Source organism: Rhipicephalus microplus, chromosome 3 (genome assembly GCF_043290135.1).
Source record: "Rhipicephalus microplus isolate Deutch F79 chromosome 3, USDA_Rmic, whole genome shotgun sequence".
Taxonomy (NCBI): domain Eukaryota; kingdom Metazoa; phylum Arthropoda; class Arachnida; order Ixodida; family Ixodidae; genus Rhipicephalus; species Rhipicephalus microplus.
In genome coordinates, this window is record NC_134702.1 from 3,541,207 (window position 1) to 3,566,506 (window position 25,300).

At 48.0% G+C, this 25,300-nt stretch overlaps 1 protein-coding gene across 1 annotated transcript in view; it reads right to left on the bottom strand.

The window, feature by feature from the left end:
* Positions 1 to 14,716: 14,716 nt before the first annotated feature.
* Positions 14,717 to 25,300, bottom strand: part of LOC119160112 (uncharacterized) — a 151,356-nt gene continuing 140,772 nt past the window's right edge. The window contains exon 14 of the mRNA XM_075887655.1: positions 14,717 to 14,892. Coding sequence (XP_075743770.1) covers positions 14,717 to 14,892 — 176 coding nt within the window. The remainder of the gene's footprint in view (positions 14,893 to 25,300) is intronic.

Genomic DNA, 25,300 nt, shown 5'->3' on the forward strand with positions numbered 1-25,300 from the left:
CTTCACGCAAGGTAGTCGCGCTAGGCTCCCGTTCTTTGTGTATTAAGCCGGATCCATGCGTACGCTGCCCGAGCGCGAGCAGGAGCGCGTCAGCGCGCGCACCGCGGGCGCGACTCGCGAGGAATGGCTGTTTCCACCCACACACTACGTGCGCAGGCGTGCGCAGGCGCGCGCTTATCCCGAGCAGGCGGAAATAGGCGGGTGGCGCCATGTACTGAGGTGTTTGTGAGCTTCGAAGTGATTTATATGAACTTGATGTCTCCGTAAGTCCAGGTGGTGCCGGACAGAACCATACGGCACCACTTAGCACGACGAGGCAACCATGAGTGCGCGCACGAGTGCACTGCACATCGCAGCTACGTGCAGGACGCGTAGTGCACCGCCGGCTGCTGCGCCAAATCCGCCACGACGTGATAGAGCACAACGAGTGCTGCTGGTTAAAACTATTCAGCACATGCCCCGCCGCGGTGGTCTAGTGGCTAAGGTACTCGGCTGCTGACCCGCAGGTCGCGGGTTCGATTCCCGGCTGCGGCGGCTGCATTTCCGATGGAGGCGGAAATGTTGTAGGCCCGTGTACTCAGATTTGGGTGCACGTTAAAGAACCCCAGGTGGTCAAAATTTCCGGAGCCCTCCACTACGGCGTCTCTCATAATCAAATGATGGTTTTGGGACGTTAAACCCCACAAATCAATCAATAAAAACTATTCAGCACAACAAATCATGTACAGACGACCACGAGAACACACCAGAGTGCATTGTATGCATTGCTACGATGTGCTCGACCCGTCGTGCGAAATAGAGCTAAGTGGTCTGATGCATTCATATATTGTGGCGAAACATGTATGATAGAATTCGTTAATGAATACATATGGCTCTGAGTGCACTCGTCCTGTATGTAGGGATGTAAAACATGCGCGAAAAGTATAAGGAAAAGGTCATTAAATTGTTTCTTACCCGCTGGCTAGCGCAGCCACGCCGTTCTTTCGTACCTGCAGGGCTCCAAACGTGGCCAGCGCGGCTAGACGCGCGCCGTCTCAAGGCCGAAATCAGATCGCCGCAGACACTCGCGTACGCCGAGCGTTTAGGCGCTTGCGACAACTGTGCATGCCTGGCGCGCATACCGCACGCACTCGGGCAGCGTACGCAGAGCGTGCGTGTGGTTCGTGCTTTAGTCATAGCACCAGCCGGCAAATGTACGCTTGGTCGGGCTCGTGGAGGTCCATGCCGGCGCCTGCCTTTGCCGCTGCACACAACCACGGCGCAGCTCCGAGGATAACTTTGCCTTCCACCTCGCGAGTGAACAGGCTGTTTCTTGCAGCGCTGTGCGGTTGGTTGGTCGTTGGCAGAATCGCATGCGCCCTCAGTGTGCATCTCCCTATCTTCCCGTGCCCGCGATACTGGTCGCAACTTCTTCGCGCGCACGGGCATGACTTCCCCAGTGGTGGCTACAGGGTTGTCCGTTTCCGGGGCCTTACAACCATTCGCAACCTTCGTAGTTGCTACCGTTGCTCTAAGTACAGGACGCCACTCGAGATTTTGCTCACTGGTAGCTTGACTGCTGTCAATGAAGTGCCATTTGTGGGCGAAATGGACCTTATGCCGCTTAATCGCTTCTGCGAGCATCTGTCGTGTGCGAGCCCAATGCCGCCTCACGTGCTGGGCGTTGATTTTGCAGCAGTACAACTTTGCTGCACGCTCCAGAATGGGAGTGAAAACGCCGTGGCTCTCGCCTTTGTCGCATGCCCTCCTTTCGGCATTTCACAATTGTGTCCGTTATTCTGGAGAGCAATCGCACCAAGTAGGCACTGCGCGACCTCTGGCTTCTATGAGTCAAAATTTGTGAAACCAGACGGTGAAGTGACTTTCGAGTTGATCACCTCGGGTGAGCACGTCACTTCTGCGGGTATCTCATTAAGCAGACACGAACTACCAAAAATACAGTAGTGCGATCCGTTTAGTGCGCACCCAAGGAGCGGGCGCCTGTTGGATGTCTGGTATTGCTGTTGCTGCCATGCTCTGTTTACACAGTATGGTATTGCTGCGGGCTCGTTGGATTCACATCTGTTTGTCGCCGGCAGAGTTTTCCTGTGCATCATCCCACCAGAAGAATCCCCGCAGGAGTGTTTGAAGGTGCAGTCTCAGGAAAGTCATCCCAGAAGATTTCAATGGCTCCCTGTTGGCCGAAGACGTGAATGGCCTTAACACTAAAAGAAATGGCCAGGCATGAATCATGACGCTCTTTATTCCACTTGTGACAATGCGTAAAGTCTCGTGCGGGCAAGCCATTCGGGCTCATGCAGCGTCTCTAAAACCCTAATGCCGCCCACAGCAGTGGCTTGGGAGAGGTGGAGGCGGTCACACAACCGCAGGAAGACTGTTGAGCTGGCCCCAAGTCACGCCACCAGTACAAACTGCCGTGCTCTTAACAAGCCTTTCTCCCACTAGCATGCAGCTAAACTTTATTCCAGGCTGCATTAGTAAAGAGAGTATACGCTCAAAGATGCGCGGACGCGATCGGAAAGTTGCAGGAAGCCCACCTGGCCAAAACTCCTCCCTGATGTGCCATCTAAGCCTTAATCTGGCAAATGTCCCCTTTGTTGGGTGGTAACATTAGGCAGGCTCTCTTTCCGGCAAGCCGGCCATGCCGGAGGCATTTCAGTCTACTTCTGAACTCCTATCGCCTGACTCTATCATGCTGCCAGCCTCTTCCTGACGCGGCCTCCTGTCCCCTAGTCTTCTTCGATTGGGCCTGATTCTCGCTTCCTCCCTGCTCACACCCCTTTCCAGCTCAACACACATGGCGGCTTCAGCAGCCGCTCTCAGCTGCTGGTCTGTCCACTCAATCTTTGGCCGATTGCCGCGCGTGGTTGCTCCAGCTTCCATTCCTGGCTGCCTGTCATTCTAGCCGGCTGCTCCTGCCAACCATTGCCCCACATCTTTCGGCGGTTTGCTGCTGCATGCACTTTGCAGCCATGCTTCGTATGTTCGCGGGCTGCAACCGGCGAACTTCAATCGAGCTGGCTGTCCCTGCATCAAGCCTCAACCCGTTCTTCGGAAGCTGCAGACCTCCTTCCTGGCAATGGGCTCTCACTGGTGTTGCGGAACTTTTCGTGGAACCGTTGTGTGGCCTTGGTCACACAACGGTTGTCACGGTTGTCACAACGGTTGTGGCCTTGGTCACACAACGGTGTGTGGCCTTGGTCACTACGGAACCGCCAACTTCGTCTCTCCGTGTTGTGCAGCACCCTTCTGTTCTGGCCTTCGCGGAGACATCTTCCTGGTGGACATTGCCCCGTTGGTAAGCCCTCCTGTAGCTGAGTCGACTCTTCTGTTTGGCCTCGGACAGCCTCTTTTACATGCTGGCCTGGGTCTTTAGGTGGGGCGAATGGGGAAATCGAGCGCGCCCTTCCCTATGGCGACTCGTTCCCGCAGTTTCCGCGAGTGCTGGCCGAGTGCAGCTCGAGTGCCGGGAGCATGGCTACCTTGGCTTCCCCGCCGTTCCTTTCTCTCTGGTACAAGCCGCGTGTTGGGTTTCCTTGCATGGAGGCACACGTGTCCAAACCTGCCCTGGCAATGTCTTCCCTTCGCGTCACGTTCGCACACGTCACGGTGCTTTGCCGATCCTCATTGGCCGCTTGTGACACCCCCTTTCCGGGCAGCTTGAATTCGCTCGGCCCTCACCCGCCGCCGGGCAGATTACACTGACCTCCATGCGGGGTAGACGCGCTGCTTTAGCAGGTGGCTTCTCGTATATACGCGCTCGGCTGCCACCCTCAGTCGGTCAGCCCTAGCGCCTGCCGGCTAGCGTACACTAAGTCAGTCTTGCGGAATTCCTGTCGGCCCCCAAGCCCGTGATTGTTATCCTGTACAGTATCGTGGGTAAATAAACCAGTCTTTGTGGACAACCTGCCTGGAAAGCCATCTCTGCTCCGTGTCGGAGAGTAGACAAACCTCGCTGCAGCGTCTTTGTGAGCGACGACAGTGGAGTACGTTGCATCCCTTCCCAGTCGCTTCGTAGGGTAAGCCTTTAGCAAACCTATCTCCACAAAGTAAGCAATCAATATTGTATGTAACAATGAAAATATGAGCCCTTAGCTTTCTACTTGTTTCGTTCGTTCAGAAGTAATAATGCTACAACAATGCAATCGCTGAAGTAGCAGCTGTTCTGATTCAGTGCCCTAAAACCACAATCTGAATATGAAAGGCGCCACAGGGCTCCGGAAATTTCGACATCCTTGGACTCTATGAGCAGCTGTATCTAAGTTCACGGTGCCGAAGCCATTTTCGACACCATTGGAAATGGGGCCGTTGCGACCTGGATTTGATCCCGCGACCTTAGGGTCAGCAGACAAACACTATAGCCACTAGACCGCCATCGTATGTGCAATAGCCGGAAGTATTCAAAAGAATTACGTATCAGTTTCGAGCAGTTGGGTCTTTCTACAATCTTTTACGTACGTATTATGAAGAGTAGCAATCATGTAGGAAAACCTGTTTGGCGTAGTTTGTTCTCGAGATTTTCTGTTTGACATTTCATATAACGTTTTCGTGTATCAATCAGCGTAATTTTTGGCAATATGTGGGAGAGGTCGCGCAAAAAAAGTCATTTTTTTAGTTTCTCGCCTGCTTGTGAATGCTAATTGAAAGACGTTGAAGCCTTGAAAGGGTCCACTCTGGTAAAGCCCTAAGGTCAAAGCTGGTCTTCTTGCACCTCAGCAGCTCGGGTTCACGTGGGAGGCGGAGAAGAAAATGTCCCGCTTGGCGCCCGGCAACTTTGCAAAAGCTGAACTGAGATGAAAATTTTCTGATAAGGGTGTCAATATTCTACCACTGATAGTGGTTGGCTCCTGTTGGCAGCGCCGCGTCATGGTTCTCACTGTTTTGCCAGCATTACTCACTACTGCCAGAGAGAGCGTTGATAGTGATGTACCTTCCAACCAATGGCGTCATGCGTGACGTTCGTGCCCAGATAACGTGACCTAGAGGTGTTGACAAGCTCACCTGAAACGTCGTGGGTTCTTTGTTTTGTCAGTAATCGCAGGCGGCGGCAACGGCTCTATTTACGAAAACGTCGCTGAAAATCGATGGCTAATGCCAAAAGTAAAGAAGCGGGTTTTAGCCAATTTATGTGGCAAATAACCGTTTATTATGATGATGGTTTTTTAGATCGACTCAAAAGGAACGGTCCGCGAAACATTTTGCTGTTAATAAAATGCCAGAAGTTTGCTCTAAGTAGCGCACATATATCTGGTGCCAGCAGATGTATTTGTACGGCTGACGGCAATAAGGAGCATAAGATTTAGAGGCAACGTCCGTAGTGCCTGCATTGTTTTCTGCTGTGTTCTTGTGCCCATGTACTTTAACAGGCCCGACATTTATCTACCTCCATTTGTGCGTGTAGTGTTTTCTGAGGCTGCCTACGAATGCACAGAGAAAGATGCTGTGCGGGCTAAGAGTAGGCTTATCCGCCATGATGTTCCTCTCATTTTTCGCACCCACCCACAACGGGGTATCGTTGAAGAAACGGGTGACAAGACCTCTACGTTAGTGGGTTATGAGTTTGTTACCTCCAATGGAAATTAAGTTTAAAAAATAAAATAAGAAATAATGACTGAAAATGTCACGTGTATTTTTCTTTTTGTGTTCTCATCGTTCTCTTGTCGTTCTTTGTTTCGGTACAGAGCAACTGGTCAGAGAACTTCGATGGACTTCTCGATAAACTTTTATCTTAGATTGTTTGAGTGGTTTTCAACGCGAGCAGTTGGTTGCCTACCTTGTCCTGTGTTTTTGAGAATCCGGTTCTCGTCTTGGTGTCATTCAAGCGATGGTAGTCGATGCACGCTGTCTCATAGGGTGGAGGTAGTGTGAGTACGTCAGTCTGTTGAAAAAATGGGATCAGAAATTCAAAGGCATGCTAAAGTCGCAGTCACACTTGAGCGTATTGACTGCCTACTGCAGTGCTGAAGCTACTTACGCTGCCTCTCTGTCATGACTAGAGTGACCTAGAAAAGGGGAAGTGTCCAAAGCGCCGGTTCCCGCGTGGGCCTTCCGCGCTCGAGAGCGCGCTGAAAGCGAGGGGCGTCTGCTACGCGCTGCGGTTTTTTTGCGCTGGGATTCCACAAAGCGCACTTGAAATCTACTGAGCTTTCACATTACAGCGCAGCTTACCCACCTTTAGGCGTGGTTTTAGTGTCTGGAGAAACTATAGAATGTCAAAGCTCACGTGTCAAGTGGCATCAGCGTGGTGTAGTGATAGAGCTTGAGAACGTTGGTGCGTGCGTAAAAATGCGCAAAGTGAACAAGGCATAAGAAGGGAACGAAAAAAAAAAACTTCATCGTACGACTAATTGAGGAATAGAATTGCGCATGCAAGGGTTAGGAGTAACAAAAAAAAAAGGTAATTCACCTCGCGCAGTGACCAACTCACTCAACACTATACCGGGTGTTCAAAGTTAGGCTTTATGATTTTTTTCAAAATTAGGCGCTTGAAGTCGCGTCAGAACTACTTGTGCAGATAAGTTAGGCGGCGAGGAATACAGACGTTTAAATGATAATTATCGTTGTCAGAAGCTCAATTAACCTAAATTAAATAAATAACATTTACTGGCTGTAATAAGTTAGCATTTTTATTATAATAAAAAAATGTAGGCAGTGGTGCTTATGCACAGTTTCAGTTGGAAGATTTTTTCTAGCACGCATCTGCTCCGAGATGACTCCAAAGTTTAATTGTCTTTCACATGATTACGCGTGCTAGAGCGTGAGGGTCCGCGCAATGCTCTTTCTTAAGCTGACGCATCTGTTGCGTGTGATGTTTAGGCTGTGACGAGGGTGTAAGCGTAGACATTGGTGATAACTGTTAGCCTTGCCTTCTCGGCCGTCGAAATCAAAGATTGAAGAAGCCTTGCAACCAGTGTCGTATCACGCAACTGCAGAGCCTCTAACGATAGTGGCAGATACCATGCCGATATAATGTCGCTATCGGAGAATATGGATGCCAGTGCGCGGGCTTAATAATTACTAGAGATGCGTGCCTGGTCGTAGACAGGGCTACGCGAATAGCGTGACTGCTGATGTCCGAGTACTCTAACTTTCATTGAAATCAAGAGCAACGACTCCACCAACATTGACTTAAACAGTTTTTTCCTTGCTAACGCATATTTACTGCTGCTACATAAGTTTATTTTGGTCAGCCACAAATCTCATCGAAATTCTTCGCCTCTCGAGAAGTTAATGCCCCAATAAGTGTTCAAAGTGCTTGCCTACGACATCAACGGAAAACATTAACCACTTTCGCGTCGACTCGATGAATCGGCGCACTACTTCTGCAATAATACTCGGACAGACAGATGTTATTCTGTCCTTCATGTCATTAGCATCGCTGGGCTCTGTTACGTAAACTCGATCTTTACCTTAGCCCCAAAGAGAGAAGTCGACCGGGGAAAGGTCAGGAGATCTTGGTGGCCAAAACATTGCTCCTGCGCGCCCAATCCACTGCCGTGGAAAACATCTGCCCCACCAATTCTTTACCCTGGTAAACAAATGTGGTGGTGGTCTATTGTTCTGAAGCCGTACTTCGCGCAGGTCGCTCAGGGAAACACTGCAGACAAGGTCATGAACGACAACACCTAATATTTCTTCTGTGCACATCTTTCCGTTCAAGTAGTCCTCAAAAAGTGAGGTCCGATGGTCCTATCCCCGAGTGTGCCGTACCGCACACTCACACTCCAGCAAACTTTATGCTTGGGCTGTCTCAGCCAGTGTGGGTTTTCTTGTGCCCAATAATGGGCGTTGTGAAGATTAACACTTCCATTTCGGCAAAACCGAGCTTCATCAGTCCAAATGATTCTGTGCAAGAAGTCATTTTCTTGACCAGTTTTGATGAGGCCCCAGTTGCAGAAATCAACTCTCCTTTCAAGGTCCGCCTCATTTATATCCTGATGAAGGTAAAAAAAAAGTAATGTACAACAACCTCGGAGAGGAGCAGCGCTTCGAGATAGGTAATAGTGCACTTGAAGTTGTAAAAGACTATGTCTACTTAGGGCAGGTAATAACCGCAGAGCCTAATTACGAGATTGAAGTAACTAGAAGAATAAGAATGGGGTGGAGCACATTTGGCAAGCACTCTCAAATTATGACAAGTAGATTGCCACTATCCCTCAAGAGGAAGGTATATAACAGCTGTATCTTGCCGGTACTTAGCTACGGAGCAGAAACCTGGAGACTTACAGAGGGTTCAGCTTAAATTGAGGACGACGCAGCGAGCAATGGAAAGAAAAATGGTAGGTGTAACCATAAGAGACAAGAAGAGAGCTGAGTGGATTAGGGGCAAACGGGGGTTAAGGATATCATAGTTGAAATAAAGAAGAGGAAATGGACATGGGCCGGGCATGTAGCGCGTAGACAGGATAACCGCTGGTCATTAAGGGTAACTAACTGGATTCCCAGAGAAAGGAAGCGGGTTAGGGGGAGACAGAAGGTTAGGTGGGCAGATGAGATTAAGAAGTTTGCGGGTATAAATTGGCAGCAGCAAGCACAGGACCGGGTTAACTGGCGGAACATGGAAGAGGCCTTTGTCCTGCAGTGGACGTAGTCAGGCTGATGATGATGATGATGATGATGATGATGATGATGATGATGATGATGATGATGATGATGAAGGTAAACGTGATATGGGTCGAAGTGATGCTTTCTTAGATCATTTGTGGCTGTTCCGACACCGCGACCGCGCTGATCAGCAATCATTCGGATGATGAGCTCTGGCATCGAGGTTACGCACGCGACAACGTCGATTTTAGAGTCTTCATCAACGTTTGCCTTTGTGGTCCATCTTGTTGTGCGATACATCTTGTTGTGCGATACATCTTGTTGTGTGATACATCTGTTGTGCAGAAGTATCGAAATAGGTTTATGAAAACGGGCCTTGTTGGAAAGGGATGGTGTGGGTAACAAAACGCGTAAAGCTCCAATGCTAAACAGCGTTGCCATTAATTTCAGCCATAGCAAGTACGACTACTTTTTTCTTGGTAGAATACTTCACGCTAGAAGCAGCTATATTACCTCGAAAGAACTCCACGTGGAATTCCTTGGTGGACCTTCAATGCAGGGACGCCGTGCTACCGGAGGCACTCTAGAACAAGACAGTCAAGCTAACGCGTTCACAACAAGATGTCTCCGTGTTATCAAAAGTCACGAAAAAACGTCGCGAAAAATGGTCTCTTGTTATCGCGTTTATCAGGATCATGCGTAAGGCTCATGAGACACCGCGCTGTCACATTTTGATTTCGCCAGCCGAGAGGGCAAGGGCAATTGGTATAATGTATGTCTACGCTTCCACTCTTTTCACAGACTAAACACCACACGTAACAGATGCGTCACTTTAGGGAGGAGCTTTGCGTGTTCCCTCACTCTTCTGCATTGGTAATCATGCTAAAGACAATTAAACTTTGGAACCACATATCTCGGAGCACAGGTGTGCTAGAAAAAAATCTTCCAACTGAAACAGTGTACAGACACTACTGCCTACATTTTTTTTTCAGTATAAACATGCCAACTTACATCAGCCAGCCAAAAGTTAATTAATACATTTTAGCCCATTGAGCTGCTGACAGCCATAATTATCATCCTTCTGTCCCTCTGGCCACCTAACTTATTTGCAAAAGTGGTTCTCACGTGCCATCGAGCACCTAATTTTAAAAAATCAGGGAGAATAACTTTGAACACCTGGTATATGAGGACTGGTGCTCATGCATAGTTACCAATGATTTTTATAGCCATACGCCCGCCTTTTTATTTGATAATTTGTTAGCCTAAACTAGCACATCATCATGAACACAGCACATCGGGAAGACGTCAGGCAAACTAGAAAAAGAGTAAGGAGGACTGTACGACCGCAATATAGCTGGCTTATGTAGCGTACAAAGCTCGCCGAGCACAAGGTTTGAGCTAAACTCCAACATTTGAAAGAAAAAAAAAACGCTAGGCAAAGTTACATTACTCTACATGTTTGTGCATGAAAGGCATACTATAGAAAATGCGCTACCAATATCCACCTACCATGAAAGTTACAAATACGCCTATTCTGCCTGTACAAGTTGAATAGCAGCCTGAACAAAAATCCGGGAGGTTTACAAATGTGGAAGTATAATATTTGAACAAGTTTTGAAAATGGCTCTTAGTGTTTGCCAGGCTAGCAGATTTTACAAAAAAATGTATAGGAGTAATTACATGAAATTCATTTGTTCCCGCTGCAATTGAGGGGCGTCAACAAGGCACGTGGCTGCAACTTACTGCTTTTTTGAGAGAAGGTCAATATAGCGAACACTACCATTTTTTTTTGCTTAGACTGTGCAATATTGACACAGCTCAAAATTTCTCTATTAACTGAGACAGTATGTCTGTCATCTATTGCATAAATATAAATGGATGGCCTAGTAGGTAAATGAAGCCTGTTGTGTACCATGGGCATATAGCTGACTATTACTTTTCTTTCCGGGTGATTGCTCGTAACATTAACTGAGGCTTACATGGCGGTGCACTATGACTGAATAATTTATTTTAGATGGTACTGTTTTTTTTTTCAATGTGAAGGGCTTAGCTGCCTCATCAAACACGGGAATTAACCGCCGGCATCCGATGTCAACACGAGGAATGCACAAATTTTATCACGTCATGACGTCACAGATTGATAAAATTTGTAACTGTATCATGCGGTCATTCAATGTGTGTGTCATATGATGACGCTATCGCCTTGTGTGGTCACTTTGCGATGCCTCCATGGGCCGGTCACGGAAGCCATGTAGGACCAAGGGACGTGAATAAACATTGCATTGTCTTCAATCAAGGGGGCAATGCGAAACCACATTAGGTGTGGAAAACTTTCGGAGGGAGGGGGGAGGGGGGTAAAGGCAGACAAACGAAGAGAAACAGGGCGGTCACCGTCGAGCCGTCCTAGAAAAATTTACAATGCACCTTGTGAGTCATTTTTGTGTGTAGTTTACCTACGCGGTCATTTCTCTAAAATTTAGAGGTAAGTCCTAAATCGTGAAACTGGTGTGGGGGATCACGTTTTCAATCCCTGGCGTTGTCGAGTGATCAGACCACGAATCATCAGATTTATTTCTGGCCGAAGGAAGTGGGCTTGCGCGTTCCATACGATCAGTCGTTACGCGTATCACAAGCATGTCAAGTTAGTGTTGCCATGACCAAGTGAACGAGACGCAAGAATTACGCGAGTGGTTTTTTTTTTTTTTGCTTTTGGTGCCATGCAGAGACAATCCACTCACAGAAAAGGCTTGAAACAGCAGAGCACTGAAAGCCGCCATGTAAAACAAATCTATTGAACGAAAGAAAAAAAAATGATATGTGAGGTGTTGAAAGGCGTTACTAAGAGGTAGCCATTTACTATATACCTGCTTGTATGTGTGTGAAGGGCGTTATGGCGACCCAGCGAGAGCATATGGTGGAGCGGCCAATCGTCGGAAGATGAGGCAGAATAAAGAGCTCGTTATTCGGCGAGACAAGAAAAATGGGGGGGGGGGGGGGGTGAGAAGGAAATTTTGAAACGTGGTCAGAACAGGCTCGGTGGCTACCGAACCAGCATCACACCTTGTCCTGGTTATCTTTGCAATCTGCAGCTCATTCTCTTCTGCAACACGTTTATGTTCGCCATTCTACCAGAAAATAAATTCACTACCTTCGCTCAAGACGAGTGTGCGCAGAATTTGTCTTAAAACGGGTGCGCAAGTACTGATAATGGCCTCTGCAAAACAGCTGTAAGAAAATATACAAGATTCCCGCTTCAGAACTATATTAAACGTGTTTTCTGTGTTGTGAGCCGTTACAGTATAGTGTTGAAGTGACGCAATATTACATCTTGGCCATAGCACTGCAACGTTGGCTAATAGTGGCCGAAATATCGGGCGTGTAGCAGACGCCCTCTGCTTGGACGCGGCTTTCAGCATGGAGAAAGCCCACGATGGATGGATGGATGGATGGATGGATGGATATGGCTGTACCCTTTAGATCGGGCGGTGGCTAGCGCCACCAAGCCGTAATATCTAATGAACCAAAAACTATATTTATTTATTTTTCCTTAAAAAAGAGTTTGAGGATTCGTACTCTGCAGTGAAGAGTTTAATTTTCACTCGCGCCTTGACTTTAGCCACCAATCAGATAACCTCCTTCTAGTGAAGTCTACCCGCTTAAAGTTTATTTTGCCCTCCCGGTCCCTAAACCCCAGTGCTTTGAAAAACTCTGCGCCATCATCCTGGATTATAGGGTGAAGCCCTTTACAGAACATTATCAAGTGTTCGGCAGTTTCTTCTTCCTCTCCACACGCACTGCATATTGTGTCTACCCCTTCGTATTTGGCCCGATATGTCTTGGTTCGCAGTACTCCCGTTCTGGCCTCAAACAGTAGAGAACTACCCCGAGTATTATCATAGATCCTTTCCTTGGCAATTTCCTGCTTAAACGTTCGGTAGACCTCTAGTGCGGACTTCTTAATCATGCCCATTTTCCACATGTCAGTCTCCGTTTCCTTCACTTTCTTCTTAACCGATAGTTCTTTTTGGTTTGGCCACCTGCTGTTTTCTAAGTATTTACCAGTCAACTTCCTGGTTCGCTTCCTCCATTTTGTATCGACATTCTTCATGTACAAGTAGCTGAAAACCTTCCTAGCCCAACGCTCTTCCCCCATTTCTCTCAATCGCTTTTCAGATTTTATCTTGCTGCTAGCTTCCCTGCCCTCAAATGATGTCCATCCCATATCACCTTGTACTCCCTGATTTGGTGTATTCCCGTGAGCTCCTAAAGCAAGCCTACCTATTCCACGTTGCTTAATTTCTAATCTTGCTTGAACTTCTGATCTCATGCACAAGACCGCATTGCCGAACGTCAGCCCAGGAACCATGACCCCTTTCCATATTCCTCTCACAACATCATACCTATTGTAATTCCACAGTGCCCTATTTTTCATGACTGCTGCATTCCTGTTACCTTTAGTCGTCACGTATATTTCGTGTTCCCTCAGATACTCGGTCCCATTGCTTATCCATACGCCCAGATATTTGTATTTATCTGTTATCTCTAGCGCGACCTCCTGTATTCTAAGCTCACTACCTTCGTTGTCATTGAAAATCATGACTGCTGATTTTTCCTTACTGAATCTGAAATCTAGCCTATCTCCCTCATTACCGCAGATGTCCATCAATCTCTGCAAATCTTCCTTGTTGTTGGCCATTAGCACTATATCATCTGCGTACATTAATGCTGGTAGTGCCTGATCAATACGTTTTCCTTGTTTGACTAAAGAGAGGTTGAAGCCCAGTCCACTTCCCTCTAATTTTGCCTCTAATCCTTGTAGGTACATCATGAATAATAAGGGGGACAGGGGGCACCCCTGCCTAAGCCCCCGTTTTACCTCTGCAGGCTTGGATACCTGTTTTTCCCACTTTATAACTACCTTGTTACCTTTATAGATACCCTTTAAAAGATTAGTGACTACATGTTCCATGCCTAGTGTGTCCAGTATTCCCCACAATTCCTCTTGAACCACGCTATCGTACGCTCCCTTGATATCCAAAAATGCTAGCCACAGGGGCCTGTGTTCCTTTTCTGCTATTTCTATGCACTGCGTCAGTGAGAACAGATTGTCTTCCAACCTCCTGTGTTTCCGAAACCCATTCTGCAGTTCCCCCAGCACCCCTTCATCCTCTATCCACGCCTGCAGTCTTTCCTTTATAATCTGCATCGCCAGCCTGTAGACCACTGATGTCACTGTTATAGGACGGTAGTTGTTTATGTCAGCTTTGTCCCCCTTTCCTTTATAGAATGCTTTGTCCCCCTTTGCTATGTCAGCTTTGTCCCCCTTTCCACGAGTCCGGCACTGCAGCGCCTTGATGCGGGAGTTCACCGCAAAATGCCCTCACTCTTCCAAAGTATTTGCGTGGCGCTTTGGACACTCCTCCTATTCTAGTCATAGTACAACACCACGGGACGTGACATCAAAAGCTAAGACGCTCAAAGCCAAAATTACTAAGCACGCTCTTGAAAATATATATATATATATATATATATATATATATATATATATATATATATATATATATATATATATATATATATATATATATATATATATATATATATAAATATAAATATCGTTGTCAGATATCTTCGTTTCAATAAGAAGACATAAAAGCTACCTACTGAAACGTCGGCAAGCCTGTCTTAGATGCCCACGCCATAAAATATTCTAAATATACACTATAGAGGGAACTCTGGCGCTAGTGTCTATGGGAGCTGCAACGCACGGCCCTTCAGCGAGCATGGGAATGATGGGTTTTGGGTAGTACATTTATTTGCCCAATCCTCGTACTTCTGGCTGTGTGCGTGTTCGTATGGCTTGTAGCTGTTTTCTGTCGAAAAAAACAACCAGCAAATGCTCAGTGGTTGCTCTTCACTACCTTATTCTTTTAGGCTTACCATATCGAATCAGGTCCCGATGTTCACAAGGGTTCATTCATTCCTTCGAAACGAAATCAAAACACATGAATAAAGGAAGTCACAAGTGTGATTCGCCACCCGCAAGTAGGAAGCCTATGCAAAACCGTGTACTACTCATCATTCCCTTGGTCGCTAAACTGTCGCAGTGGGAGAGAGAGTCCTTTTAGGAAACTCTATGGCTCATGCAAACCTCTTGTGTGATCACTTAGGGTCACAGAAATGACCTGTGGCTGTTCACCTGCTTGGCAGAGATGACGTATTTGTGAGTGGCTGTCATCGTGATGGTGCGTGGCAGACCTCCTGAGAAGCTGCCGGAGTCGTGCACCGTGGCCATGATTACTTGGTTGCCCATAGGATCGCGACCCGCGTTTACTGTCATCGTCAAGGCTGAAATGTAGATAAAGTGGCGCGGATATTTCTGACACTGCCGAACAGCGTCGAATCTACACTTCTCGTAAACAGAGTGGAAAGGCAAATTTCTAGTGAGTTACAATTATGAACTACCATATCATCATCATCAACATCATCATCATCATCATCATCATCATCATCATCAGCCGGTTTGTTCAGGGCACGACTGAAACCTCTCGAGGCCGGTTTACCCCTCCTGAGCGAGTTGCTTCCAGTTTACCTCTTCTCAATTACGTCACTACACCGAAGCCTTCCTCGACTGCGTTTCTCATTCATTCTATTGCGCGCCGGTTGTTTGTTCTACGCATTTCATGGGTGGCCATCACAGATTCATTTTTTTCGCTTGATGTCATCAAAGATATCTGAGACCCTTGTTTGTTACGTGACCCGTTCTGCCATCCTCCGGTCTCGTGATATTACTACTGACATTATATGTTGTACATTATATGAATGTATGTACATGTGTCACGTCATGTGTAATCCTAAACGTATAATTGATCTTGTTGTGTTTACTCCTGGTATTGTATACACCTCATACTTGTAGGAATTGGAACAAATTATAAAAAAAGAAATGTTCCCCATGGACCGCCATTTTTGCGGTCCGGTGTCACTCTGGTGAAAACACGCCACTTTCCCTCACTGACCAGCGGGTGCGTTTGAACATGAAAAGAGTTGCTCTTAGCGCCGCGAAGCAGCACTGACTGGGGTATTCGTCTTCAGTCGTTCGGCGCTGGTGTTTGACCAGCCGCTGTGTCCCCCCTGAACTAGATTTATACTCCAAGACGCTTCGGTTGTGATCCGAAGCAACGAACCATTCCCACAGTATATATATATATATATATATATATATATATATATATATATATATATATATATATATATATATATATATATATATATATATATATATATATATATATATATATATATATAGTAAAATACAAGAACCACTCGCTCGAAAACAATCCAACAGAACACTGTCTTTGTCGTTCTCTTTCCCCGGTATACCCCGCATGCGCCGGTCAGCCCGTTGTTATGACACTCTACATTCGCCGCCCCCTCTTCCCTGGAGTCTGAGTCGGAAGACGAAGAAGCGTGAATAAAGAAATCACGTGGCACATAAAGTTTCAACTGGCTTGCATGGGCGGGAACAACACGGTTTCTGCTTTTGGTGTCCAGTTCGGGAATAACTTGCAGGCGGAACGTAACAGGGCCTAGGGCTTTTACCGCGCGAAATGGGCCTGCTTACCGGGGAAAAAACTTCTGGCAACGCTGTGGAACACGCTAGATGCGTCGAACCAACACTAGGTCTCTTTGTTTGAAAGGGGTGTGGTTCTCGTTGGAAGGCAATCGGAATTTCGCCTGACGATGCGCTATGGCCAGATGCGCTCTAAAGCGAGCCTTTCGAAGAAGCTCCGAAGTACTGGTGTCATCCAGACAGGTTTGCTTTGTTGTGTCCAAACCAAAGAAGCTCTCTTGTGGAAGCCTTGGCGTCCTTCCATAGACAAGCTTAAACGGTGGCTCCCGTGTGATTTCCTGCTGTGACGTATTGAGGGCGAAGACAGCGTGGGTGACGTATCAGTCCCAGTTGTTATTCAGAATGACTGGGACTCGCGTATGATGGCAGTATGTCCTTTATGGTATGGTTTGTACGTTTCACCAGACCGTTTGTTTGTGGGTGCTGATGAGTGGCCGTGGCATGCCGAATTCCATGGTCGTTCAGTAGGTTACTGAATGAGGGACGCGAAGGCCGTGGCACGGTCAGTGATGAACAAGCGTGGCGTGCCGTGTCGAAAAATGACGCACTCGTTGATAAACGTGAGGACGTGCAGAGCCGAAGAATCAGGGACGGCCTTGACTTCGGTCCAGTTCGTGAGATAGTCTGTGGCAAGGATGAGGAACTTGTTGCAGCGCGACGTACGTGGAAACAGTCCCATATGATCAAGTCCTAGAATCTCAAAAGGTGTTTGCGGAGGAGGGATGGCTTGGTTGGGGATTGGTTGCGGATTTGTGGTGGCCCTCCGCGCTTGACAGACTGTGCACGACAAAACGTAGGGGCAAATGTCACTGTGCATGCGCCGTCACCATAACCTCTTTTTGATGCGTGCCAGCGTCTTGCGCAGCCCGAGGTGACCGGCAGTCGAAGCGTCGTGGCACATGAATAGCACCGATTGTCGCATGGTTACCGGCACAACAGGCACGCACGGCCCATCCAGATAATTTCGGTGATAAAGAATTTCCTCTCGTGCGACATACGATGCAGAAAGACTTTCACGACGACGCTTGGGAGTGCGTACTTCCACGCATAGTCGTCGGGTTATATCGATGATTGTTATGTCTTGTAGCTGTGTAGTTCGTAAATCGAGCACTGCAGAGACTGGGGAAATGTCGCTGAATGCTGTCGGGTGGTGAGAAAGGTAGTCAGCGTCATGACGGCGAGCGCCGCTGCGATGGACAATAGAAAAGTTGTACTGCAGTTTTAGAGCCCACCTGGTGAACTTGGCATTGAGGGTTTTTTTGTTGTTTGAAGCCAGCGAAGAATGACGTTGTCAGTAACGACCGTGAAGCTTTTACCATAAACATACAGAAGAAATTATTCTACTGCCCAAACCGCCGCCAAGCACTCTAGTTCAGAGGCGTGGTAACAGCTCTCTGGTTCACTGAGCCGGCGGCTAGCATAAGCGACCGGTCTCTTCTGCCCATTCTCGTAAACTTGCAAGAGAACAGCTCCGAGGCCAAGACCACTGGCATCGGTGTGTATAATCGTCGCCACATTCTCGTCACAGTGCGCGAGCGTCGGTGGTGCTTGAAGGGCAGTCTTGAGATCGCGGAAGGCAGCTTCTTGGTCGGGTCCCGATTTGCAGCGAACTTCTTTCTTCAGTAGCTCGTTGAGAGGTACCGCGCGAGAAGCGAAGTCAGGGATAAAGCACCTGAAATATGAAGCGAAGCCCAAGAAACTTTTAAGCTGCTTAGCCGCCTTGGGTGCCGGAATACAGGCAATGGCCCGGAGCTTTGTGGGATCAGGGCTGATGCCTTTGGCGCTTACTTGTGCCCCAAGTAACTAATTTTCGAAAATCCGAAAAAGCACTTGGAAGGTTTAACTCAAAGGCAAGCGTCTAGAAGAGCACTTAAGATCATTTCCAATTGCCTGAGGTGTTCGGGAAACGTGGGAGCATAGACAATTAAGTCGTCTAAATAGTCCAAAGCCATCGACCACTTGAGATGCTAAAAAACCCGGTCCAGTAATCGCTGAAATGTAGCAGGAGCGTCGGAGAGACCAAATGGCAGGTGGTCAAACTGGTATAGGCCATCGGGAGTTATAAAGGCGGTCTTCTCAGCGTCATTCGGGTCTAGTTTCACCTGCCAATAGCCAGAAAGAAGATCCAGCGTAGTGAAAAAATGGGCACCATGCAGGGGGTCAAGGACATCGACAAGACGATGGAGAGGATACACGTAAGGCTTGGTGACACAGAAACAGATTGGGCCGTCTTTGTTTTTTCACAAGAACTAAGGGGGACGACCACGGACTTGACGAGCGCAATATGATCTCACGCTTAAGCATGTAATCCACTTGCTTAGCGATTTCTGCCCGTTCGTGGGCAGAGACTCGACACGGATGATGCCAAACAGGACCTAAAGAGCCGGTGTCAATTCTGTGCTGCAGTAAAGGATTGTGGCCGAGTTCACTGGGTGACATCGCCACGCAGTCACTGAATTTCCGTAGAAGAGCTTCAATCTCAGCTTTCTTTGACGAAGTCAAGTTGGGGCCGAAGTTGAATTCGTTCCAGTTTAAGGGTGATGCAGCTGGTGATGCAACGACTGCTACGACAGACGGTGCTTCAAGGTGGGTACAGTTACCGAGGACGGTGCCTGACGGCACGCACAGGATACTGTCAGACAGGTTGAAGGCAAGCACCGCCAAGGTTTTGCCGGAACAGCGATGGAGGTCCCGCGGCATTGCAAATTCGCCTCCAGGCCGGGAACAAACGGTACTTTCTACAAGAATGTCCTTGTCAACAAAGGACTTGTCGGAGCTGCAAACAGGAACACACGCAGCAGACGACTAGGGTATGGTAACTCAGGTTGCCGTAATCACAGGATTGAAAAGCTGGGATGGTTTTCTAATATCAGGTTGTTCACTTGTGTTCGTCCCACGGCCGTTCTCGTGCCCGTTGTTAGAATGCCGCATTTCGAAGAAAATTTATCAATCAGACTTTCCATCATGCGGTAGTTGTCAGCGAGCACAGATTACGCTTTCGTGTTACAGTTCTGTAAATGACATGACTCAACGGGAAATACGACTGCCTAGAGCAAGCTTTATTGGAAGTTTCAAGACTTGCTGGAATCGGTGTCGAAGTGGTACATGTCGGTTCAATGGTGCAATCAGTGCCGTTAAACTGCAAACTAATTCCAAACTGGGCGTACCAATCACAGCCAAAGATCACTGGCACACACAGGTTTGGGACAACAAAGAACCGCTGTCTCACTGTCTTCCCAAGCGCACACACAATCAGGCAGACTTCGCCGAGAGCAGGTAGAGTGGCTCCGTCAGCTAGAACAAGATGGGGTCGATCGACCTGCTCAGGGCTCACCGAAAATCTTCCAGACAAGAAACCCATCGCTAAAAAAGTGAATGCATCTCCTGTGTCTACTAGTGCTTCAACGTGCTGCGGTGGATCTCCAAGCTTCTCCGGCAGAGTTCGAATCTCGGTGAAGGAAAGAGGGGCTTCGGCCATTCCTGCTCTCGATGGCCTGCATTGAAGGAAGACGGCATAGGAGGAGCTGAATTTGTCTTGTCAGCGACTCGGGCACCCGAGAGCAGTCTCAAGAAAAATGCCCAACATCGTGGCAGTGGTAGCACTGGAGTTCTGCTGTAGGATCGCGGAGCCGAGAAAGAGCCAAATGCCGGGTCTGGGATGGTGCGTTTGTGTAGGTTGGCTTCCGTTATGGATCCTCAGTTGGTAGGCATCGTTCTTGTATCTCCGCCTCAAAAGCGACAGCTAAAGCTTATGGTACGTTAATTGGACGAGCGAGGCGGACAAAGTGCAGGACGCTTCTGTTATTGATGGCATCAACAAAGGCATTAGCAGCAATAAGGTTCATGGTCGGGGTAAGGTAACCCGACGGGACCTTCCGGGACAAGCTGTTAACGTGAGCAGCGAGCTCTTGAAGGCCGCGGTGACCTTGCCGGACGTGTTTCAGTTGTGTGAGGCAGAGCTGAAGAAGATGACTGTCACCAAATCTGGTTTCCAGCGCCGAGACCAGAGCTTCATAGTTCGAGCGGACGACTTGCGGGATGTACTCGAGGTATTGAACCGTGGCGCCACGGAGCTGAGCTTTATCTTGAACTGTCTAACCGTTTAGGGCAGCAATGAACTCAAACCTCACCAAAAATTCTGCCCACGACGTGGTGCCATCGAAGGTAGGCGGTGGAAGTTGTGCTCCGAAAAACAGAGGCTCAGCTGATAGAGTAACATTTCGTTCGACCGCAGTAGACCCACGTTGCTGTAGGCTAGTCTGCTCCTCAATGACGGAGAGCAGCGCAGCTAGGTCGGCGACGACATCCGCAGTCGGGGCACGTTGGGCGAGGGTGGCTTCAAGAGACAGCAAGTGGGTAGCGAAGCGAGTTTCAAAATCTTGCATAAGACTCGTCTGTCGGCCTCACCTTTTGAAACAAGGGCTTGCACGCAGTCAGGTATAGGTAGACTGGCACCAGCGCTTGACTGTTGAGGGTGATTTGGCGTATCCTGGTCATCAAACACCGACAGGAGAGGCTGATGGGGCGCTGGTGGTGAGATGTGTGATGAGACTGGGGTTCCTGTGGCCTCTGTCAAGGTTTCCTGCGTAGTCGGGACGGGAGGTTCCAGGGCCGTCGACGACGTGGCGTCTTCTGTAAGGTGCATCTGTGAAGTTCCGACTGTTGCTGTCATCGCGGCAGCCTTACTCCTGGTAAACATGGGTTCATGTTGTCACCACTGCCACCAAATGTAACGTAAAAGAACCACTCGCTCGAACACGGTCACGTCGTTCTCTTTCTCTGGTCTACCCGTCACGCGACGCTCACCCCATTGTTTTGATCCACTACAATATATATATATATATATATATATATATATATATATATATATATATATATATTCGTCAGTCTGTCTACACCCACTGCAGGGCGAAGACCTATCAGCCCAGTCTTGTTCTTCTGTTGCCGTGTTATTCCTGCTAACTCTTTAATCTCATTAGTCGACCTAACGTTCTGCCTCCCCTTAGTACGTGTGCCGTCTCTGGGAATTCATTCAGTTATCCTTAGAGACCAGCGGTTATCCTGCCAACGTGCTCCGTGCCCGGCCCATTTCCATCTTCTCTCTCTCTCTCTCTCTCTCTCTCTCTCTATATATATATATATATATATATATATATATATATATATGTGTGTGTGTGTGTGTGTGTGTGTGTGTGACGCTATGATGAATGGGCGACGTGGCCTGGCTCATACGCCATGTTTTTTTCCGTTCTGCCTTCTTCCTCCTCGTCTTCTACTACAAGTCACTGCCTTCTTGCGTCACAGGATTCCCCCTCCCCCCGAAAGAATGCACGAGTTACAGTCAACAAAACAACAAAAAGCATAAAGTGAAGAATGCCAAAATGCGCCGTAGTTCAATTTCAGGAGGGAGTCTCTTAACTCGCACAAAAGCTTCACACTATAGGGCAGCAGTGCGGTCATATCTAGGGTAGCTCTGGTGGACGAGGCTGGCTGTTGCGCCCTGGATACCATAACCTCGCTCTGCTCATCTCCACTGATGATGACATGACTTGAGATCTTGTGAAGAACGAACAAGGCTTGAAATCTGTGTAGCACTGGATAGACGGATGTCTTTGGCATCGGATCCAGCGCCGTCGTGGCAATAGATGCTTTGCTTCTAGTCGGCGCGCGAGAGAACCGACGATGATGGGACGATGTCTTTTTTTCTCCATTGTATACGTAGTAGCTTCATGTCTCTTTCGTTACTTTCTGTGGCGTTCTCTCAGTTTGTTGGATCGCAGACATGGCTTTGAGAAATGGTGCAGAAAATTTTGTCGACGTTGCTTTCTACGAAGATGGCTTAGGCATCGCCTTTGTCTTTGCTTCTTTAATTGATGTTGTCTCTGATGACCTTCCAGCCACAAGTGTACTCGTGAGGAGGTTTAACTTTATCGTTGTTCTTGTTCGAGTAGCCGTTGCAGTTCCTGGAGTTCGTGGAGTTGCCTTTGTTGAAATTGCTCGTCTTGTTGTGAAAGTTCGTCAGATGGGCCCCTTTCAGGAACATGAGTGTGCTTTTCTTTAGATGGTGATGTGATCAGTCGATTGTCGGTAGTCGATACTGTACTACTGGGCTTGTCTTGCGATGAACGCAGCGTGACATGCTGATGAGAAAGCTCCCAAGATGGTTGTGAGTCATTCTTGATTGTAAATGCTTCTGTCAGTTGACAATACGCCGGCGTTGGTGGATTCGAAATTCCTGCAGTGCTTTGACTCACATGTGTGTTATCACTTGACGATGAGAGCGCAACAGACATGGCTTCAGGTGGTTCTCGTGGCGTATGTTTTTCTTTTTGCAGCGTGATTAGGCTGAGAATGTCTGTCGAACGACACTGGTCGGGAACGTCAGGGTGTGGGCTGGTATTGCGAGGATTGACCAGCTCGTCACACGTAAATTCCGTCACACGCTAGAAACCATTTGGGCCTTGTGTGTGACACGAAGCATCAAGGGATTCGGGTAGTTCAGTAAAATCTGAAGTGTTGAGGTGAAGTGAACACGTTGAAAATGCCGATTTCATTGCTCTTGGGAAAGGAGGCTTTACGTTCAGTTTTTTGGCGAAATTGTCTAGATTCATTACGGTATACGGACGCTTTACCTTGTCTGTTGCGACGTGCAAGTTACCAGTCAGTGTTCGAATGCGTGATGTTTTTTCGGAAGAGTCATATGATGGTACAATGGTGGTATATTTTCTCTGAGGTCTCGTTTGGACAATAAGGTTACTGCGGGAAGACTTCGCGTAACTGTGATGGGTGAGTTGAAATGCCTTCCGCTGATGAGGTATGCACCGGTCTTCATCGTATTCTTCGACACGAATGATCATTTCTTCTTTGATCTTTTTTCAAGACTCATCGTTCTCGAAGATATGGGTGAGGTAAAATTTGAATGCCTCACCTAAGATGTAGTCAGGGAAGTTGATGATCATCTCCCGTTCCGACCAAGATGCAGCGGTAGCGTGGAGCTTGAACGGGTCGAACCAGTCTTGTATGGGTCCATCGTCCACTGCTCCGGTGTACTTGGGGATGGGAAGGTCAGTAGATGCTTCTGACATGATGCTGGTCGATGCGTAATGCTAGGCGCTTCCACGGTAGTCCATGTATGCTAAGGGTGTCATGCTAAGAACTGCGTAGATGATGAGTGACTGATGAAGGGGCAGGCAGGTCTCCATCCTGTCGACTCGTGTGACGCTATTATGAATGGGCGACGTGGCCTGGCTCATACGCCATGTTTTTTCCGTTCTGACTTCTTCCTCCTGGGCTTCTACTACAAGTCACTGCCTTCATACGTCACACACATATATATATATATATATATATATATATATATATATATATATATATATATATATATATATATATATATATATATATATATATATATATATATATATATATATATATATATATATATATTGTTACGGGTGAGATATGTTTATTGTAAAGGCGGGATGATGTATGATTGCAGAAGTCGGGCCTTGCACAGAACACATTCACTTCTATTTTCTCTACCCACTTCAACGAAAGTCCCGTATCATTTCCCCCGTTGCAGATGATGCCCACTGGGTGAGTTAGTCAGTGTCGCACGTGGTATGGCTTTAACCGCGCGACATGTACGACGTCAGTTTTCCTGGAGCGATGGCCAGAAGATGTGAGGCATGACATCACGTACGTAACGTCGCTAAGGCGCTACAAAACGACGAAGGGACCTGTATAGCGGGCCAGAAACTTTTGATACAAGCCACTCTTGCGGTATGGCGTCCACAGCCACACCATATCACCTTTGCTGTACGACACATGTCGATGTCGCTTATTGTAGCGAGCCTTCGAACGGTCTTGGGCTGCGAAAATCCGGAGGCACGCGACGCGCCGTGTCTCCTTTGCGCGACAGACTGTCTCTGCAAGGAATGGGCTTTCTTGCTCTGAAAACGGGAGCATTATTGTATCGAGGGTAGTACATGGCTCCTAAATGTAGAGAAGGTAAAACGGGCTAAAGCTTGTGGTCTCTTGTAGCGCAGTGTCGTAGCTGTAGGTCATAAACGGTAAAACTTCGTTCTAGTTTTTATGCTTGGAATCAACATACATAGCAAGCATGTTAATCAGCATCCTGTTGACACGCTCAGCCAAACCGTTCGTCTGTGGATGGTATGAAGCGGCGGGACAAAACTAGGAAGCAGACCGGTGAATCAACTCTTTCACGACGTCGGCTGCAAACTGCTGGCCACGGTCGCGGATGATGGCACGAGGGGGCCCATGCCGGAGGATGGTGTAGCGCAGCAGGAAGTCACAAACGTGATCGGCTGTTGCGGCAGAGATCGCTGCGGTTTCAGCATACCAAGTGAGGTGGTCTACACAGACGATGATCCAGCGGTTTCCAGTGATAAATCGTGGGAAAGGGCCCATCAAGTCAATACCGACGAGCTCAAAGGGAAACATGGAGGTTGTATGGGATGGATAAATCCTGGCGGTGCGCTTGTTGAACTCTTGTACAGTGGACAATGCTCACAGCTGGTCACGTATTTAGCTGTAGCCTGACGCATGTGGGGCCAGTAGAAACGTTTCAGTGTGCGGTGATAGGTTTTGGCGAACCCCATATGCCCAGACGTTGGATCGTCGTGCATAACTTGCAGCACTTTAGGTCGCAAGGATTTGGGGACAACGAAAAGTAGGCGGGCCCCCTTTGCAGCAAAATTTCGCTTGTAAAGAATGTCATCTTGCATGAGACGAATGGGCTCTGATGCGGCTTACCGACGGCAGATGAGAAAAAAGAAGCGAGACTACGGTCTTGACGTTGTTCTGTACGGAACGCTTCCAAATCTGGAAACCGTGAGTCAAGAGCGGCCAGACAGTCGTCTAAATGGTCGGCATCGCATTCAGTCGTGGGAAGGGGAAGTTGTGATAAGCAGTCAGCGTCCGCGTGACGGCGGCCACTCTTGGAGCAAACATCAAAGTCATATTCTTGCGAACGGAGCGCCCATCGTGCAAGACGACCGGTTGGATCTCGTAGACCAGTGAGCCAACAAAGTGAGTGGTGGTCTGTGACGATGGAGAATCGGCGGCCATATATGTATGGGCAAAACTTGTGCACGGCGAAGA